The sequence below is a fragment of the Carassius carassius genome, chromosome 10, assembly GCF_963082965.1.
Source record: "Carassius carassius chromosome 10, fCarCar2.1, whole genome shotgun sequence".
NCBI classification, from domain to species: Eukaryota; Metazoa; Chordata; class Actinopteri; order Cypriniformes; family Cyprinidae; genus Carassius; species Carassius carassius.
This window is the reverse complement of record NC_081764.1, coordinates 4,050,735-4,070,729: the sequence shown is the minus strand read 5'-3', so window position 1 is coordinate 4,070,729 and position 19,995 is coordinate 4,050,735. Positions and strand designations below refer to the sequence as shown.

The window sequence follows — 19,995 nt, the reverse complement described above, 5'->3', positions numbered from 1 at the left end:
TCTCTTGCCAAACTAATTTATAATTGGTGGGGTTATTCAGGACACTCTGTCTGATGCGTGCAATGATGACGCAGTGAATATTGACAATTCTCTCTGACCAATCAGAAGTCTGCCGTGTTTTCACGTCACATGTTAGTATCGCCTCAGCTCGCTCAGAACCTCACCGGAGGTGATGCGAAAAAATGTACCTGGAAGCAGGTACAGGTACAACTTTTACACAGTGGAAAACCAAACAAAGTCGAGTCGAGCTGGTACTGTGTAGTGGAAAAGCGCCATTACTGTACACCACATAAACAAGATGGAAAAATCCACCAAATTTAAAATCTAAAATGTTAAATGGTCTATAAACATGACCATTTCAGAAAACAGAACACTGTTTTGAGAAAATGCATGAAATGTTAAAGAGAAATACTACAATTAATTGAGGGGTGTAGATACCACACAACTGAATATAAAGCTGCACAGAGGATTTGCAAAACTGATTCCATCATTGACAGGTTCACCAAAAACACACAAAATAAAAAAAATGGAAAAGTAATATTTGCTCGGTACACTGTGCCAGTAAATAACTGGATTAAAATAGTTTAAAAAATGCTAATATAAAAAAATCTAAAAATATTTTCTTTTGTATTACTACCGTATGTGAGGGCAAATAAACCACTGAGAGAATCTACTGCAAAAACGGTGGTCATGTGACTCTTGGTTGAGAAAACAGCTACAGAATATCTCTGTATTGTAAGAAACAAATCATTCTGAACGCATGATGAGCATCATGAAAAAACAAAATACATGATTCTTAGATTCGGTATAAATTAAGTTTATACCAATCTCCCTGATACTCAGAAATCAAGGTGTAAAAAAAAAATAATAATAATAATAATAATTTTGTCATAACACGTGATGGTTTTTGGCTTTGCCGTTGTTCTGTGACATAATGTACTTATTCTGAACCGATAAGAGACTGATTGTTGTCATATCACTCTCTATATCCTGGAGTCATTGAGCAGCACATAGGAAGAGTTTTTGGCTTTACACTAGGAATCCTCACAGGTCAGAGACTCGCTCTCTCGCTAACCACATCCTGTAGGCGTTTGAGCAGCACGTCATCGTTCTCCTGCCGCAGGCATTTAGATGGAGACTCAGTCTCATCACCTTCCATGTTGAACGCCCGCTTCTTGCTCACCCCACCCTGACGGATCATCTGGTTTATATCACTCAGCTCCTGAAGAAAAAAAGAAAGTAGAAGACTATAAGTTCAACAACCGTAACTGGCAAAACTTACAGTAGGAGCTTCAAAATATAAAGCAATAAAAAAAATAAATCAACTGGTTTTTAATTGAATAAAAATGTACTAATCAGTTAATCTGACAATAATAATGCACAGTTGCACTGTGTGTATTTCATTGTGCATGAAAATTCTCAAAATATCTTCTTTTGAGATCCACAGAAGAAAGTCGTGACTGACAGATTAGGACACGTGTCTGACATGTGGATGTGTAAATGATTAGAGATTAAATGTTTTCAGGAAATATCTCTTTAAAGGAATTCTTACTTGTTGTGAAAACCTACATTTTGACTAACCTTTGATGGGCTGCCAGTGAATTTGTACGTGTAGGCAGTACTGGGTGTGAGACTCGAGCCGTTTTTATGAGGAGAAACAAAGATCGAGTGTCTCTGAGATACACGGCGAGGAGAGAGAGGCTGAGCGCGAACCGACGGAAATGGAGATAACGGAGGAACCTCCATCTTTACAGAGAAACAGAGAGAGAAAGATTCAAATACTTGTTTTCAAGGTTATCTAAAAAAAAAAAATAAAGTTATTACAAGATGATTTTCAAATGAAGTTAAGCAATGCACTAACCTTGTTGTCAAGAATGGAATGTGCATATTTGAGAGCGAACAATTTCATCTTTAGCACGTAAATGGAGTTGTAGAACTGGATGAGGTCTCCTCTTTCCTCTGATTCACTTTCAGCCTGTTCCGTCCTCTCATTGGCTGTGAACAGAAAAAAAAAATATATATATTTTCAAAAGCAATAAAAAGCAAGGAGACTTTTGCCACCATCATCAAAACTAAATATGTATATACACACACACCCTGCTCAAAGGTTTGGGATTGTTAACCTTATATTTTTAAAATAAATCTTATGTTCACCAAGATTATTGGTGTAAAAACTGTAATGTTATGAAAAATTAAAATGTAAAATAACAGAGTTTTCTATTTTAAACAATTTGCAATCATTATGTGATGCTTAAGCAGATTTCTTTTCTTAACAGCCATTACTCCAGTTGTCATTGTGCTTTAAACAAAACAAGACAGAGACATTTAGGACTTTGCCCACATCACCCTTACACTGGTCTACTGGTGGATCCACTTCCATGTTCTCATCTGTCTGCTGCTCTCTGGCACGCCTCTTCAGTAAAACACTACGGTACACCTACAAACACACCAACAAGATGTAGATGCCATTGCATCAAAGCCTTGTATGTACTCTCATCACAGCTCAAATTCCAAGGTTTTTGACATTAGGAAGCTAGGGCAATCAGCCATTTTTGTACCATTATCAATGACATTTGCACACGAAGCACATATACAAAATAAATCTAAAACCGTAGCAGTTAGTCACAGGTTTGGAAACACTGACACTGTTGATACTCACATGACTGTTGGCCTGAGGTTGGGTTCGGTAGCATTTCATGATGTCCTGAAAAGTGTGCTCTTCTTTTGTGATCTGCAGAAGCAGCAGGCAAGTCAAAAAGAAAATATCAATTTGTTATATTTTCATCTGAGAGTTAAGATGGTTAAGTTATTTATAATGTTATAAAAAAAATAAAAAGTTCTTTGTTCAAAGAATCAGGAAATCATAATTGCTGAAGGATCATGTGAGACTGAAGACTAGGGATGGGTATCGTTAAGGTTTTAATGGTATTACTACTCTTACCGATACTGCTTAATGGTCCGGTACTTTAATGGTATTCTTTTCGGTAATTTGTGTTGTTTTACTTTGTGTTGTGTTAGGCAGTCGAAAACTTTGCATTTCTCTGTCTGCACATAATGCACTTTTGAAAGATGCTTTGACAGATTGCTTGTTTCTGCCCTTACATGCAAAAAATTTTCCATTATGAGCACGCATACCGCACGCCTACATTTGAAATAACGAACTTGAGCGCGCAAAAGGCGCGATATGTGAACGGCCCCTTATGCATGTGTGTGCGCCGCGCTCGTTCTTGTTGTGTGTGTGTGTGTGTGACTGACAGACAGCCTCAGCGGAGCGCATGAGAGCGCAGATCTCACAGACAAACGTCTTAATATGATCGCACATTAGAAATGTTTGGTGAGATAAAAGGAGCACGATAACATTATTAAGCAAAAATACATAGTACATTAATTTTTTTCCCTCCAGTACCGAAAGCAGAACCGATAGCGTCAGATCTTACTGATACTACGGCCTTTCATAATTTAGCCCCGGGGCTATGGGATTTAAATCCTGCCATGATTCAAAACTGAAAATACAGTTCTGAAAGATTGAAACTAAGTGTTCGAAAACTCAAAATCTTACAAAAAAAAGTTTTGCTAGATCGAATAATAAGATTTGCAAGCTTGCAAAATGTAAAAAAAAATAAAAATATCTCTGAAAACATTATGTTGTTTTTGGGATTTCCTTCTTCAGAACTGCAACATTTTTTTAACGATGTTGCGCAAAGAAATTTTCAGAGTTTCAAATTTGTCAGTGTATTCCCACTGTATTAGATTGTTTTCCAGGTTTGAAACCTTGTAAATGGTGATCTGAAAACTGGTGTGTGAATGTGTGAATTTTTTTTTTTTGAAACTCTGAAAACAGAGCTTTGCAGGCTTGCAAAGTGGTAAAAAAAATTACATCTCTTCAAACAATTTGGTTTTTGAGTTTTCCCTCTTCAAAAGTGCAACACTTTTTAATGGTGTGGTGCAATCATTTTTTCAGAGTTTCGAATTAGTCACTGTTCTCCCAGTGTATAGTTTTTCAAGATTTGAAACCTTGTAAATAGTGATCTGAAAACTGGTGTGCGAATAGGTGTAAAAAAGTTTTGAAACTATGAAAACTGAGGTTCGAAAGGGCGAAACTTCTTACATTACATTAGCACTTCTATTGCAGACTATTTTTTCAGAGCGGAGTTTACAACACCCACTTTGCGGAGATACGCCCACACAGTTGCGAGCTTGCGACTCACATGATTTGTGGCAGCGTTGTCACGCAGCTCTGCTCTGAAACTCAGACTGAGCAAAAATTAAGCTTCGCAACCTCGCAACTAAAAAAAAAAGCCTGGAGGGAGGGCCTTCTGCTCTTGGCCAATGCTTTGCTGTCTGCTGACGTACAGTCCAATCACAAGTCATATTTACTGGAAAAGTGGGATTGACCGACTGCTCCGCCTATGACAAAAGCGCACAGGATACGCAAAATAAACGGTCCTAAAATTTTAAAAAGGTTACTGACTTGTCGCTGGAATTCACCATACAATTGCCAGTAGCCACTGAGTTTACCACTGATAGGCCGGCGGTGCATCAGTATACAGTCGTGGCCAAAAGTTTTGAGAATTACATTAATATTAGTTTTCAAAAAGTTTGCTGCTAAACTGCTTTTAGATCTTTGTTTCAGTTGTTTCTGTGATGTACTGAAATATAATTACAAGCACTTCATACATTTCAAAGGCTTTTATTGACAATTACATGACATTTATGCAAAGAGTCAGTATTTGCAGTGTTGGTCCTTCTTTTTCAGGACCTCTGCAATTCGACTGGGCATGCTCTCAATCAACTTCTGGGCCAAATCCTGACTGATAGCAACCCATTCTTTCATATTCACTTCTTGGAGTTTGTCAGAATTAGTGGGTTTTTGTTTGTCCACCCGCCTCTTGAGGATTGACCACAAGTTCTCAATGGGATTAAGATCTGGGGAGTTTCCAGGCCATGGACCCAAAATGTCAACATTCTGGTCCCCGAGCCACTTAGTTATCATCACTTTTGCCTTATGGCACGGTGCTCCATCGTGCTGGAAAATGCATTGTTCTTTACCAAACTGTTGGAAGAAGTTGCTGTTGGAGTTGGGGCTTCATCGGAGAATATGACTTTGCCCCAGTCCTCAGCAGTCCATTCACTATACTTTCTGCAGAAGATCAATCTGTCCCTGATGTTTTTTTTGGAGAGAAGTGGCTTCTTTGCTGCCCTTCTTGACACCAGGCCATCTTCCAAAAGTCTTGGCCTCACTGTGCGTGCAGATGCACTCACACCTGCCTGCTGCCATTCCTGAGCAAGCTCTGCACTGGTGGCACTCCGATCCCGCAGCTAGGGCTGTCGTGGTTAAGAAATTTCCCCTGCGGTTATTATGGGTGGCTCAATAGCGCGATATGCGGTATTACCGCCGTTTTTTTTTTTAACATACCTAATTTATCCTGATTTTGCTGCATACAAAGCTCTATCGTTGAGTTATGTAGCATATATTGTTGCTTTTTTTAACTGACAGAGACACGTTTTAAAACATTTGTTTATTGTTAAATGCCAAACAGCAACAAGAACATGCGTTTTCCAATAAGTTTTTTTTTTTAAAGAAATCAAAGAGTTCTAACATGTATTACACGTTATTGTGCGCGACTTTGGACAGCAGCGGAAATCTAGACTGATTATCGCGTCACCTCTTGCCCACCAGGACAGTGGATTCGCGTTGGAGTCGATGCACTCCTCAAGCAGATAGCGTGTGTGAGCTCGTTATTTGCTCACGCTCTCTTGGGTATGGGCACTGACGCTGAGGTTGTCCGTGACTTCAGCAGGTATGCCTGTTACTTTCACGGCTGTATTTTACAGATTTCGCAAAGGCTTCAGCTACTCCTAACTGTCGGCCGGTCTCAGCTGTTCTTTTTGATGTTGCTCCGCGATCTGATGCTTGAGGGGGCAGCTGCGCTGGATGACAGGGGACACTCTATAACGCTTAACATGGCTTAATGTACTAAGACAGTGATATTAACAGACCAAACTCACTAAAAAAAATCCTACTTATAAAGTATACTATCTATAAATAAAATCAGATGAGCCCCAAGTATAAATGCAACTCGTTTTATAACACGTTAAGCCTTTTCCTCCCATAGACAACCGTTATAAGTAAACGCTTAATGTGGCTTAATGTACTAAGACAGTGATTTTTAAAAACCAAACTCACTAAACATTATACTAATAAAGTAGTATACAATGTACAAAAAACAAAACAAAAAAACAGATGATCCCTGAATATGAATGCAAGTCGTTTAATAACACGTTAAGCCTTATGATGGTTTTCTATGAGAGGAAAAGGCTTAACGTGTTATTAAACGCGTTGAATTCATATTCAGGGATCATCTGATTTTTTGTAGATAATATACTTTATTAATATGATGTTTAGTGAGTTTGGTCTGTTAATATCACTGTATTGTATTAAACTACGTTAAGCATTTTAGAATGTCCCGATGACCTCAAATTAGATGTATTGCCGCGTCACAGGAACCTTTTTTGCAGCACATTTTGCATATCGGCTCATTTATATTCGCTGGCTCGCCCTTTTCATTGGGTTGAAAGCCAAAATGTTCCCAAACTGGCAACGTGACATTAGGTTTTGGGACGAGATCGAGCGTCTCCCATCGTTTCAGCCGGCCTATTCAAAACAAACGAAGCACCATAAAGCTACAACGGCTCGCGAGAAAATTACAGTCGTAACCATATTGTATCATTAATTTATTTAACATTGAATGCACAGTGACAAATTGAAAAAAAAAAAAAAAACAATAAGGCCACAGCCTCATAAAAAAAAAAAAAAACCTGAACACTGCGGTTGCCGCGGTTTCTGCGGTTGCTATCTTTCCTCTGCGGTTTGCTTGTCAATAGCGCGGTATTACAATATTGCGGTTATCGCCACAGCCCTACCCGCAGCTGAATCCTCTTTAGGAGACGATCCTGGTGCTTGCTGGACTTTCTTGGACGCCCTGAAGCCTTCTTTACAAGAATTGAACCTCTTTCCTTGAAGTTCTTGATGATCCTATAAATTGTTGATTTAGGTGCAATCTTAGTAGCCACAATATCCTTGCCTGTGAAGCCATTTTTATGCAACGCAATGATGGCTGCACGCGTTTCTTTGCAGGTCACCATGGTTAACAATGGAAGAACAATGATTTCAAGCATCACCCTCCTAAATGTCAAGTCTGCCATTCTAACCCAATCAGCCTGACATAATGATAGCCTGACAGAAAGCACTCTCTCTCACACACACACACAGTATCAATTTTAGTGATGTGGTGGAGAACAAATAGTTTATCCTATGTTTTAAATATATATGTTTTAAATATATTTATTAGCCTACTTATTTATGTTATATATATACTTATATTTTATATATATATACTACTTATATAATATATGAAAATACAGATGTTTAGATTATAATTCAGGTTTATTTTTACAAAATATAGATTTTAAAATTTCTCAATACATATAGCCTATAGTGATTGCAGAAAAAAGTTAACCATGCATTCATAAATTTGTAATAGGCAATTATTTATAATTTTACTGAAATATTTTAATAAAAGTAAAAAATACACTGTACAACTTTCTGAATATTTTAATATAATATCTAAATATTCTTTTGGATGCACTATAGAAGTCACTTTAATTGTAATATTCGGTCTCTACGTGAAGAGAGAGTCAGTGGTTAACTGCGTGAGGAAAGTGAGTCGCCAGCTAAGGAAAGTGAGGTGAGTGTGTATACTGATGCACCGCCGGCCTATCAGATATCAGTGGTAAACTCAGAGGCTACTTGCAATTGTGTGGTGAATTCCAGCGACAAGTCGGTAACCTTATTTTAGAAATGGACCGCATGCCATCCTAGACGGGACCGCCTTGTGGCCAGAAATCTGTGCATCCTCTGTTTGCGTATCCTGTGCGCTTTTGTCATAGGCGGAGCAGTCGGTCAATCCCACCTTTCCAGTAAATGCGACTTGTGATTGGACTGTACGTCAGCAGACAGCAAAGCATTGGCCAAGAGCAGAAGGCCCTCCCTCCAGGCTTTTTTTTTTAGTTGCGAGGTTGCGAAGCTTTATTTTCGCTCAGTCTGAGTTTCGAGTTTCAGAGCAGAGCTGCGTGACAAAGCTGCCACAAATCACGTGAGTCACAAGCTCGCAACTGTGTGGACGTATCTCCGCAAAGTGGGTGTTGTAAACTCAGCTCTGAAAAAATAGTCTGCAATAGGAGTGCAAATGTAATGTAATGTAATAGGTTTCGCCCTTTCGCACACCAGTTTTCAGATCACTATTTACAAGGTTTCAAATATTGAAAACAAAGTATACACTGGGAGAACAGTGACAAATTCGAAACTCTGAAAAAAATATTGCACAACACCATTAAAAAGAGTGTTGCACTTCTGAAGAGGGAAAACTCAAAAACAAAATTATGTTTGAAGAGATGTAATTTTTTGACCACTTTGCAAGCCTGCAAAGCTCTGTTTTCAGAGTTTCAAAAAAAAAAAAAATTCACACATTCGCACACCAGTTTTCAGATCACCATTTACAAGGTTTCAAACCTGGAAAACAATCTAATACAGTGGGAGAACACTGACAAATTTGAAACTCTTGAAACTTGAAACTTTTTTTTGTAAGATTTTGAGTTTTCGAACACTTAGTTTCAATCTTTCAGAACTGTATTTTCAGTTTTGAATCATGGCAGGATTTAAATCCCACACGGGGCCAGTTTAATACCGGGTTTCGGTACCCATCCCTACTGAAGACTGGAGTAATGATGATGAAAACACAGCTTTGCATCACACAAATACATTTGAAAATATATTCAAACAGAAAACCGTTATTTTAAATTGTAATATTTCACAATATTTCTGTATTTTTACTAAAAATAAATGCGGTCTTGGTGAGAAAGAAGCTTCTTCTAAAAAAATTAAAGACACCAAACTTTAGAAGGGTAGTGAAGTTCATTGTTTTTTTTTGTTTGTTTTTTTTCAATTACTTGGCACAACAATGTTGCCTTGGCCCAGGGGTGTCAAACTCAGGTTAGGTTGTAGGGGTGTCAATAGGTTGTTTGCACATGATGTTGTTGCTGTGGTGTGAAATGCAGCTGGAGGGCAGGACTTGATTTTTCTATATAGGAATCGCTAGCAGAAACTCAAAATGCCTGTTTTGCATTATGGATGCTCAAGTCAGTCAAACCTAGAAACCACAAGGAGCTTTTTTCATGTATGGAAATGTTGTTGTTCATAAGGGGGGAAAGGCAAATAATTGACTGAAAAACAAGAAAAGTGGCTCGTAAACCTGCGTCTGCGATCGGGAGGAGCCGAGTCGGATATTGTTTGTGTGTGCAAATGGTTAATATAAGATATAATAATATATTAAGATATTAATAAAGAAATATATAATTAGAAAATAGAAATCTCATGCATTCAGCCTGAGACCGTCAGAATTCACTCAATGCTAAACACCACACATAAACACACATTACTGGATGCTCGAAATTGAACAGGAGGATGCACATTCTGAACAGCTTATTGTACAGGTAAGTTAATCGCTATTCTAATCTAATGTGCTGCTGCACTGTAACGCACACACATAGGCTACAGACAGTAGCTCATGTGTCACGTGCAGATCGCGCTCGCACATCATTCAGCGCTGTTCTGTGATTTCTCAATAAAATAGCTTAGAAACTGAAAAGTTCAAGCATATATTTCTTAACTAAATCCCACAGCGTCACTACTACTAGAGAGACGCTGCCATGAAGAATTAATTCACACAAGCAATCGCTCTCACTAATGCATTCATATAAATGTAATCTTTACTGTGCTACTTTATCTGTACCTGATTTAGAACAAGCAGAAATCTGTGAGAAATAAAGATAAAAATGAGCTGTTATAGGAGCAATAGTCATGTGAGCATCCATATGCCATAGCTGTGCACAAGGGGTTTGCTCCAGACATATTTGTTTCAATAATGATGTCATCAGCGACTAGTCAACTTAAGACTCGACTTTCATCACATAAAAGTCAACTTAAAAAAAAAAAAAAATCAGAAGTGGTTCAACCCCTAATCCACCACCTCGATGGCGACAAGTATTTCAATTTAGTAGAAAAATCGCTCCTCTTCATAACATTAGGATCACGTCCAACCATTCTGCTTTTCACTTCCTCCCTTCCATCTGAATTCTGCACGTCATCAGAATCACGTGATTGCAAACAACCTATTCCTGGAGGGCCAGAGCCCTGCAGAGTTTTGATCCAAACACGCACATCATGTAGTTTTCAAATAAGCCTGAAGGACCTGATTAGTTGGATCAGGTGTGTTAGGGTTTAGGGGTATCAGGGTTGTATCTAAACAGCTCTACTCTACATTTGACATCCCTGTCGTAGCCATTCTCTCCACATTTCAAAAGGCGTACCTTTGATATAATGTAGACGGCACAGAGCAGAAGCTGGTCCAGGTGTCTGTCCTTCATCAGGTCAGTGCAGTGCAGCAGAGAGTGTTCAAAACATGTCCAGATCTTCCCTCGCAGCTCCGATGAGATGTCCAGCTTTAGACACAGGTCCCGCAGACGCACGCTGGCTAAATGATACACCTAAATGGACAAGCAACAGCAAATATGCACTTCAGCAAACAAATATCTCCATTCAAGAGCAGATGCAAAAAGTCCAGATGGTGTAAATTAGCACACATCTCCTCACCTTCCTGAAGAAGAGGGCGAGGGATCCTGTGCGGCGGGGTTTGTTGACAGCCGGGGGCTGTGTGTCGGAGCTGGCGGGTGGAGCTGCACTTCGGCTGGGGGAGGCTGTCATTAAGACTTGAGCGGTGAGGGGGTTCATCTCATTGGCCTGAAGTTGAATGACTGTGATGCCGCCCATCTCGTTCTTTACCACTGAAGGATGAGGAACCAGCATGTCAACAAATACAGAAATGTTGTGTGCATCTTTTTGTCAAATAATTATCACAACAAGAAGAGAAAATAAATAAATAAATGTGGTACTCTGCAGTGGAATGGTGAGCTGTTGGCCGTTTCCAGTTGCCATGGACAGGACAGTCGTTGTGCCAGTGGTCTGGTTGTTTTCTGCAGCGCTGGAAATTATTTTTATGGGAGTAACTGAGATTCTTTTCACTGGGGACTGTGCTGGAGGATCGTCACCAAACAAGCGTCTCTTGGCACTGCCAGCTGCAGGTGAGCTGTAGCGGTCGTGGAGAGAAATAGGAGACTGAGGGACGTCTAAGAGAGAAAGATTATAAATATTAGCCATATGAGTACATTTTATTCCATTTTCAAACAAATACATGCAGACATATACACACATAAATTCATACATAGCAAGCCACAAAAAGATTTAAAAATTCTGAGACTTCAACTTACCATCTCTTCTACATTCTTATTGGATTGCTCATTGTTACAGTAAGTATATTCTTTTCAAAACTTTTTCAACTCTAGTTCATACGCAAGATTAAAATTTGAGTATTTTTATGTTGCTTCAGTCATAGTCCTTTATTTTTTGGTAGGTGAAAAAAATTCTGAGTCTGAAGGGGAAAAAATTAAAAATAAGATCCTCACTACTGCTAACCTAGCACTTACTCCTGAAGCGGCACATGCTCCAATGCAGGTCACCTTTCGACGGAACCTACGCTTACTCTCTCCATCTCGCCTATCTTTCTGTGGTTTCATCCTCACTTCCTTCACTCTCTCAGTTTTCAGCTCTGGACACGAACAGTGCTACGGACACTCTTTGCGCCACTCTAACCTCTTGCTTGGACAACTTTTGCCCACTGTTGCCTAGACCAGCACGCACCACCCCATCTGCCCCCTAGCTGTCCGAGGTAGAGACCTGCACCCGCGGGACCCAGCGCAACCGATAGCGGCGCGGGACAATATTTGATGGGTGAATGCAGATGCGAGCGGCAAGATATTATTGTGTGCGGGTTGTATGGCGTTATTTTTAAGTCAAAAGTTATGAGCGTGTAAGACATGCTCACGAGCACATTATGTTATTTCACAGGCGCAATAATGAACCTTCAGCTGGCATGATAAAAGTACTCGCGCACAAATTCAACAACCGAGAGGTGTACAGGTAGCTGCGAGCGAGCGCCTGGCATACTCTCATAGGTTAACTCTGCTTGTACAGTGGAATCCTGCTAGCGGAGTGCTGTTTTGCTCACGCAGTGGATTTCTGCTCGCTCAGCTGATTTCTGCTCCCTCGAGTCTACATGACTTTTGACAATTTGGGGGCGGAAACCAAGGAGGGCACTGACCCTCTTATGATTGGTCACTTTCACACAGGGACATCCTTGTACCTTGATTGACAGCTCTCATTACAGGAAGCACGGAGTTGGGTTAAATTACCACCGAAGAAGAGTGGGAATGAATTAGAATGAGTTTTCTAATATACATAAAATGTCTCTGCACGTATAAAATGCTGCGCAGATCATAGTTAAATCAATTACCATCGATGAATATATTAGCGAACGATGAAGCCTACGTTTTGTTAAGTTAACATTAACGTTACATATTTTCTAACTGAATCATAACAATTGTTTTCACATGTACTTTTATGTAACGCTAATGTTAACTTAACAAAACGTAGGCGTCATCGTCATCGCAAATATATACATCGATGGTAATTGATTTAACTATGATCTGCGCAGCATTTTATATGTGCAGCATTTTTGTACGTTCTAATTCATTCCCACTCTTCTTCGGTGGTAACTTAACCCAACTCCGTGCTTCCTGTAATGAGAGCTGTCAATCAAGGTACAAGGATGTCCCTGTGTGAAAGTGACCAATCATAAGAGGGTCAGTGCCCTCCTTGGTTTCCGCCCCCAAATTGTCAAAAGTCATGTAGACTCAAGGGAGCAGAAATCAGCTGAGCGAGCAGAAATCCACTGCGTGAGCAAAACAGCACTCCGCGAGCAGGATTCCACTGTACAAGCAGAATTAACCTATGAGAGTATGCCAGGCACTCGCAGCTACCTGTACACCTCTCGGTTGTTGAATTTGTGTGCGAGTACTTTTATCATGCCAGCTGAAGGTTCATTTTTGCGCGTGTGAAATAATGTGCTCGTGAGCATGTCTTACATGGTCATAACTTTTGACTAAAAAATAACGCCATAGGGTTGCGGGAAAATAAAGTTATTTGCGGGACTCCCGCAAAGTGGAAATATCTAACAAAATAAAATTACTAGAAACAAATAAACCTTTTTTTTTACAATAGACTAAAATAAAATAAAATAGACTTTGCGGAATGGGAGGATGCTGATGAAACCATGGACAGTGAAGTGTAATTCCATTCCGAAATAGCTAGAGATCCAGTGGTGGAAAAGGCGATGTCAACCTAACATACCTAAACTCACTAGTTCAATCGTATGTGTTAACAAAGATTAAATAAATACTGTAACAATGTATTGCACATGGTTAGTTAAGGTATTAAATAACATTAACTAACCTTATTGTAAAGTGTTACACAAATAAATAAATAAGTAATATTTCACACAAGCATTTATATATGAAATATATAACATATTTTAAAATGATAAACAGACCAAATATATTCCTAAATATTTTCATCCGATCAAATGTTCTCTGGAATGCCCCTCTTTAATTCTACACATTTATGGGGTCTCACAGAGTCCAGCCTCATTATGGGACATGTGGTACCTTTGCGTGCACTGGAGCCCAGGCCTGTGCGGACCTCCCTGATGCGAGGGTGGATGATGGGGGATAGCGCCAGCAAAGGAAGGTGACTGGGACCACCTGCATTGTTACCCGTGTCAAAATTGCTGGGAAAATTCACCTAAGAAACAGATAAAAACAAGTCATATCTGTAATTTTATTGGCTACAATGATCCTTATGAAGAATTTTACAATATGTTCACCCTATAAAGTAGTTTGTGAGATTGTGTAAGTATGTACCTCTTCTACAGTGGGGACTTTGTTATTCATGTTACTGAGTGCAGTCCACAGGGCCGAGTCTTTGGTCCAGGCTTTGCTTTCCAGCACCTGCTCCTCTAAACTATTCAAATGCTTCACCATATCTCGGGACAAACCCTCCTCAGAGCGGATGAACACCTCAATCACCTACAAAAACACAAAAAACATTTGCTTTAGTACTTCAAAATAAACAGTTTTCTTTAAAGGACTTAACAGTTTGTTGTGATTTTTTTCTGTAGACATCAATATCTACTGCAACATAATGCAACAGTATACCATTCTGTACCTTGTAAAAGTAGAATGGCTGTATCTGGAAGATTTCTAGTATCCAGGGGAAGGTTCTTTGAGAGCTGTATGCAAAAAGCACCACCTCCAGACAGCACGCCAACAGAGAGCAGTGAAGCACCTCCTGCTCCAACAGGACCTGATAGAGATCAGAAGAAGAGAGGAAGGGGTTGCAGTTTCACCAAAAAAGCAGAATGTAAGCTGTAGATATAAAACAGAAATCTGTTTGGTGATAAATACACATTATTTGGTATCAGGGCGAATGTTAGTTTAGGGCTAGTGTTTTTATCTAGTAAAGCAGTTACACTGACTTACGGCCATGTCTATCCCTTGTAATCTCTTCATCTCTTGAGTCATGATATTCTCCAGGATCTTAAAGTACAAGATCTCTGCCAGCTTCAGACGATTCTCTGCAAAATCTACACACAAGAACCTGAACTTACTTACATGATTAAATATGAGGCTTTCGTAACATTTCCTTTTTTTTTTTTTTGATGTGCAGTATATCTGACCCATATGTGCTCCTGGCAGGTCATCTGTGGGTTTGGTGTAGGCCTGTTTAAACCTCTCTCCCATGGTCTTCACTCGGTTCAGAATGGATTCAGTGGGATTTCGAGAGCAGGAACTATAAAAACATGGTGAAAATAAAACAGCTCTATAAGAAAACAGGCTAAAGGCCGAGGGCCATCATGACGGGTTATGAATACTTGGATGTACATGCATACCATGTCTAATTTCCAAAACAAACTATTTGTCTTTGGCAGACACTTACTTAAAGATTTGGACCAGAGCATCGCTTGGAGAGTTTCGGAGGCCGGTTACCATGCTCTGCAGTCGACTCACACTTTGGGTAGCTGAGGAAACGGGGGTGACCAGCACCTCTTTCTCCTTCAGATATCGCCGACCCGTTAGAGGAGTAGAAGGAGCAAGGGAACGCGTCTATGAGAAAACACAGCAGGTTGAGCCAAAATTTTGGGGTCAGTATGACTTTTTTTAAAGAATTCTTTATTCAGCAAGGACACATTAAAGTAGTCAAAGAATCCTGAAAACAGTATCACGGTTTCCACTGAAATATTAAGATGCATAACTGTTTTCAACATTGATGATGATAATAATAATACATTTTTCTTAAGGAGCAGTTAGCATATTCTGAATGATTAAGTAACACTTAAGTCTGGAATAATGATGCTGAAAATTCTGCTTTGCCATCACAGTAATAATAACATCTTTCAAAAACATACATTTTTAACATATTTAGTTTTCATAAACATACATTTTTCAACTAAGATTGACAATCATCATGATGAATGTTACTCTAATATGGCAGGAGAAAGAAATCTTCAGTACCTTCTCAAAGTGCTGCTGAAGGTTGTTCTCCACCTGCATGCGGGCCGATAGTTGACCTGATGGAGGCTCAGCAGTGGCCTTGCGAGGTGTGCCGATCTCCTCATCTGCAGCGGCCCCCAAAAACACTCGCTCATCAAAATCCCCCACAGTCAAAACATATTCCTCATACTCACGGTTTATGGCTTTACTGGAAAAACAAATATTCATATATCAGTACTTACTGAAATAAGGCATTTCATTTGATGTTTTATTATTTTATTTTTTTTAAATGCAAAATTGCTGGAAAGGCCAAAAATAACAAAATATTTCATGCCATATTACTTGTTGTCTTGGAAATGTGGGGTATCCAGTAATTCAGTCAGAGTCTCAGCATCACCTTTTAATATCTGAGAAAAATAAGGGAATATTTTTTAGAATATGGCAAGCATAAGCAGGCTGTAAACAATCATGCTGTTCTTGCAGTATAACTGTATGTGAGTATAAGTGTGTGTATGTGTGTGTTCCTCACTCTTTTCTCAAACAGTGTCTTTATGTAGGGTTTGAAGTAGTGCTCCTTTATGCCTTTGGCCTCCACCACCAACCCATCATGCAGCTCACACAACCGGTCAATGACACAAGGCATTTCCTCCAAGTTTTCTGTGTCCTTTGGCAGTCCTAAAGAGAGGAGAGTAACTCACTATAAATGAAGCACTTTCAACCACCTTAAATGAAGACTTAAGTTGAAGTTAAAAGTAGTGTTTAAAATGCACTAAATCTTCACATATTTAGTCAATATTTCAAAACTTAGTGCACTACCTCGCAAGTAACTAACACAATCAGTGGACTCGCTTGTAACACTTTCTGCCTTCTCAAGGATAATGATTATAAACAGAAAATCAACAATTAATTAAAGAAACATTCTCTCACAGCGAGGTGAAGGGAATTTTACCTCTGAAGTATTGATTGATGAGATCTTTCCTGTTGGAGCACATGAGAGCGTTGCAAAACACCAGGTCCAGACAACAGAGCAGGAGGTGATACGAGTTGACCAGGTCATCACCAATCATATGGAAATTACCTGAAATGAAGTAGAAATCATGTCAAGGGTTTTACCTAAACTTTCAGAACGTACAAGTCAACCAGAAATCAAATGCCAAATCAGTCGGAATTACAAATGTCCATACATAAAAATACACTACTGTCAAAAGTTTGCAATCAGAATTTTTCTTTTAAAGAAATTAACACTTTTCTTTAATGTGGATGCATTAAATTTAGCATTTATTATGTTATAAATAGATTTCTATTTCAAAATAAACAATGGTTCAAATCAATAAGAATTCTGAAAAAAAAATATAATGGTTTGCATAAAATTGTTAAGCAACATAACTGTGTAATTTGAAAATATATAGAAATAGTTATTTTAAATTGTAATTATTTTCCACAACATTAAGTGTTTTGACTCCATTTTTTTGATCAAATGAATGCAGATTTAGTGAGCTTACACAATTACAAATTATTTAAAACGTTATAAAAATGTTACAGATCCCAAACTTTTAAAAATTAGCGCATTTGGTTTTGCTTTAAGCTAAACCGTCCAAAAATGTATTCATTCCTTATGGCTGTTGAAATAATTAACTGATTTCTTTTTATGTAGTTAATAGCATTATTTGACGCAGCCTGTGCCAAGTAGTCTTATCTAAACTATACTGACAGTCTATGGTTCAAACAGGGAAGACTTCTTTCAGTCTAATTACCTTTTGTATATACAAATAGCGTCCAACAGAACTTGAAGACGTCACTGATGTGGCATGGAAGACGCCTACATGAAATAAGTATATTTGTCATAATTCTCTTCTCACAAAAGAAAGCTAAAAAAGGAGAGAAAAGGCAGGCAGATTTACCGGTGTTTGCGGCTTCTTGGCAGACGGGGAGGATCACCCTGAGGATTCTGAAACATGTCCAGAAATATTGGCTCAAATTTAAGAAATATCACTGTCGACACTTCGAAATTACGTTCCAGTCGACCGACACGGCTGCGGAAATCCTGGGAGAGGTTCGACATGTCTGACCATTTCTTCATCTTGCTGAAGAACTGGATCAAACTAGAGGAAAGAGAGCATTACAACGCTCACATTTTCATATAAAAACCTCGATTTATTACAAATGAAAATCCTTGAATGCAATCCAAATAAATGCTCTTGCCATTGTTTCTCTTCTTACTCTAAAACTTTTCCATTAAATAAACTGAAATTACAGAAGACGACATCCATCATGCAGGTAAAGGTCCATCTCTGTTTGAGATCCTTACCTGAGCTTCGCCGAACGCAGGATCCTTGTAAGGGAAACGCCGTTGCCTTCCATCACACCCCGTCCCACTGTGGGGATGGAGCTCTTCCTACAGGCAGCATACAGAGAGCAGGCCAGCCAGTGAACGACATCACCCTGACACAACCAAACACATTACACAAATTAACACATCTCACATAGCCTCCTCTATCATATGAGACACATACATTTCTACGGCCTACAAACGATCGGCATAAACAGAACCTTGCTGAAAAACATGTAATACACAATCTACTACATGCCTTCTGTCATATAATTGATAGTTTACACTTTTTTTAGGCCTTTTAAAACAATTGTAAAAATGAGCACCTCCAGGTCATGGTTAAAACATCTTTATGATGTGAAATCTAATGGTTTTTCATCATTGTATTGCATTGCATTGTATTGTATGTTTCCCCCCACAACAAAAACCATAGAGCTTTGCTCATAAAACTATGCATACCATCATACTATGACACATTATTGAGAGACATTGAAAGTGTACATATTAATATTTATAAGCATTTCATGCAAGTAGTCTGCTATACCAATATAAAGATCTGACTGATTTACATTACAAGAAACTGGACATAAAAATATCAGCAACTGCACCAAATAGTTTGGACCTCTGAATAAAACAGACATATGTATTTATCTTAATTAAGTATGAGCACCATATTCCACGATATCATAAGAGCCATGGAAGCCTGAGGTTTCAAATATGATACAAAACACTAAACACACGTGCATAAACTTTTACAAAATATTTTGTCTAAAGGTTCAATAAAACTGTTCTATTAAAAAAAAAGTATATATATATATATATATAATAATAATATATATATATATATATTATTTCATGTGTCAGTTTTTTACAGGGTAAAGCTTGAATAAAAATGAACACCACTAGTATATTTAAAAACAGTCGTCTACTTTCTAAGATCTAGAAACCAATAAGAAATGTGGGAAAATGTATCTTTTCCAACATTCCCTTTAAATGACTTCCTCATATTCTCTTTAAATGACTTCCTCATATTCTCTTTGTGTTTATGTCATGTGACACATCAAGAATCCTAGTCATTTCAGAAGCAGAACACTGATAAAAATGTGTTTAAATGGTATTACGTTGAGATATCTTTGGACGGTGCGACCATGGTATTTATGTAACGTTATTATGGTAGTATGCTGGTATTCCTACCAGGTTACCATGAATACCATGTAACGTTACTTGAGAGAATACAAGAGTGAATGCCGTACTTGTTGCCTCTTAGGGAATTGTAAATAAAGATTGACTAATTAGTAGTAGTTATTTTGACTATATATCTGCAGGAACACACGGATGAGTTGAAGGCAAGGCAGAGCAGGAGGCGTCGGTTGTTCCTGTCATAAGGTTCTCGTCTGAATGTGAATTAGTCGAACCTCGAGCGTGTAAGTGTTCCAGATGGAGCTGAAGTTCTGAAGCGCTTCTGCCGCCGTCTCTTCGTCCATATTGAGCTCCTGACAAAGCGCCTCGAGACTCCTCCTAACCGAGCCATCGTCTGATTTAACGGACTCCGAATCCGTTTCATCTCCGCGCATTGCTGGAATCAGTTAAAATCCGTTAACGTCAACAGAAAAGTGTTTACGGGAAACACGGAATGACCCGGTGCACCGCTGACCTCCTGATGCTATCCCACAATGCCGAGACTTACGAATGGCGCGAAAACGGGCTTCTCTCAGCCAATGGGAGAAGAAGAGTAGTAGATGGCGTCATAACAACAACAAAGACGACAGCGTGGAGGATTTAAACCTCCTCACAAATTTTTACCAAACGATTACATAAAATATAAGGAATGTAAACACAATTTAATAAACTCCGATTATAAAATGTTACTCTTTTTTTTTTAACCCGGGACTTAATCTGTAACAACCGAAAAAACAAATGTTTTTAGAATTGTCTATGCAAATTTACAAAAATGTCCCGTTTATACATACATACATACATACATACTTATCATACTTATCTGGTATTATTTGACATGTTTATCTTGTATTCTTAATAATACATAACTACATGTATTACTAATTATCTCTACACGTAATTACATGCAATTATAAAATTAAATTTAA

The 19,995-nt window shown here is 38.6% G+C and overlaps 1 protein-coding gene across 1 annotated transcript; it reads right to left on the bottom strand.

Moving 5' to 3' along the window:
* Positions 1-1,051: 1,051 nt before the first annotated feature.
* Positions 1,052-19,620, bottom strand: LOC132151235 (retinoblastoma-like protein 1). Its single transcript, XM_059559347.1, has 22 exons — positions 19,306-19,620; positions 17,870-18,003; positions 17,463-17,663; positions 17,316-17,380; positions 16,511-16,639; positions 16,091-16,236; positions 15,904-15,968; positions 15,583-15,769; positions 15,008-15,174; positions 14,748-14,860; positions 14,551-14,654; positions 14,237-14,374; positions 13,933-14,097; positions 13,678-13,813; positions 11,011-11,244; positions 10,712-10,902; positions 10,429-10,605; positions 2,660-2,731; positions 2,353-2,437; positions 1,862-1,995; positions 1,582-1,746; positions 1,052-1,222 (listed from the first exon to the last, which is right to left on the bottom strand). Exons 1-22 carry the CDS (start codon positions 19,462-19,464, stop codon positions 1,052-1,054), a joined length of 3,138 nt encoding a protein of 1,045 aa, XP_059415330.1. The 5' UTR covers positions 19,465-19,620.
* Between the last annotated feature and the right edge of the window lie 375 nt (positions 19,621-19,995).

Excerpts from the sequence above, each read along its gene's own strand:
- LOC132151235 (XM_059559347.1), bottom strand. The coding sequence starts at position 19,464 with ATGCGCGGAGATGAAACGGATTCGGAGTCCGTTAAATCAGACGATGGC. Across the intron at positions 17,664-17,869 it reads CTGCGTTCGGCGAAGCTCAG|TTTGATCCAGTTCTTCAGCA; the intron begins GTAAGGATCTCA and ends TCTTTCCTCTAG. Across the intron at positions 16,640-17,315 it reads GCTATTTGTATATACAAAAG|GTAATTTCCATATGATTGGT; the intron begins GTAATTAGACTG and ends ACTTCATTTCAG.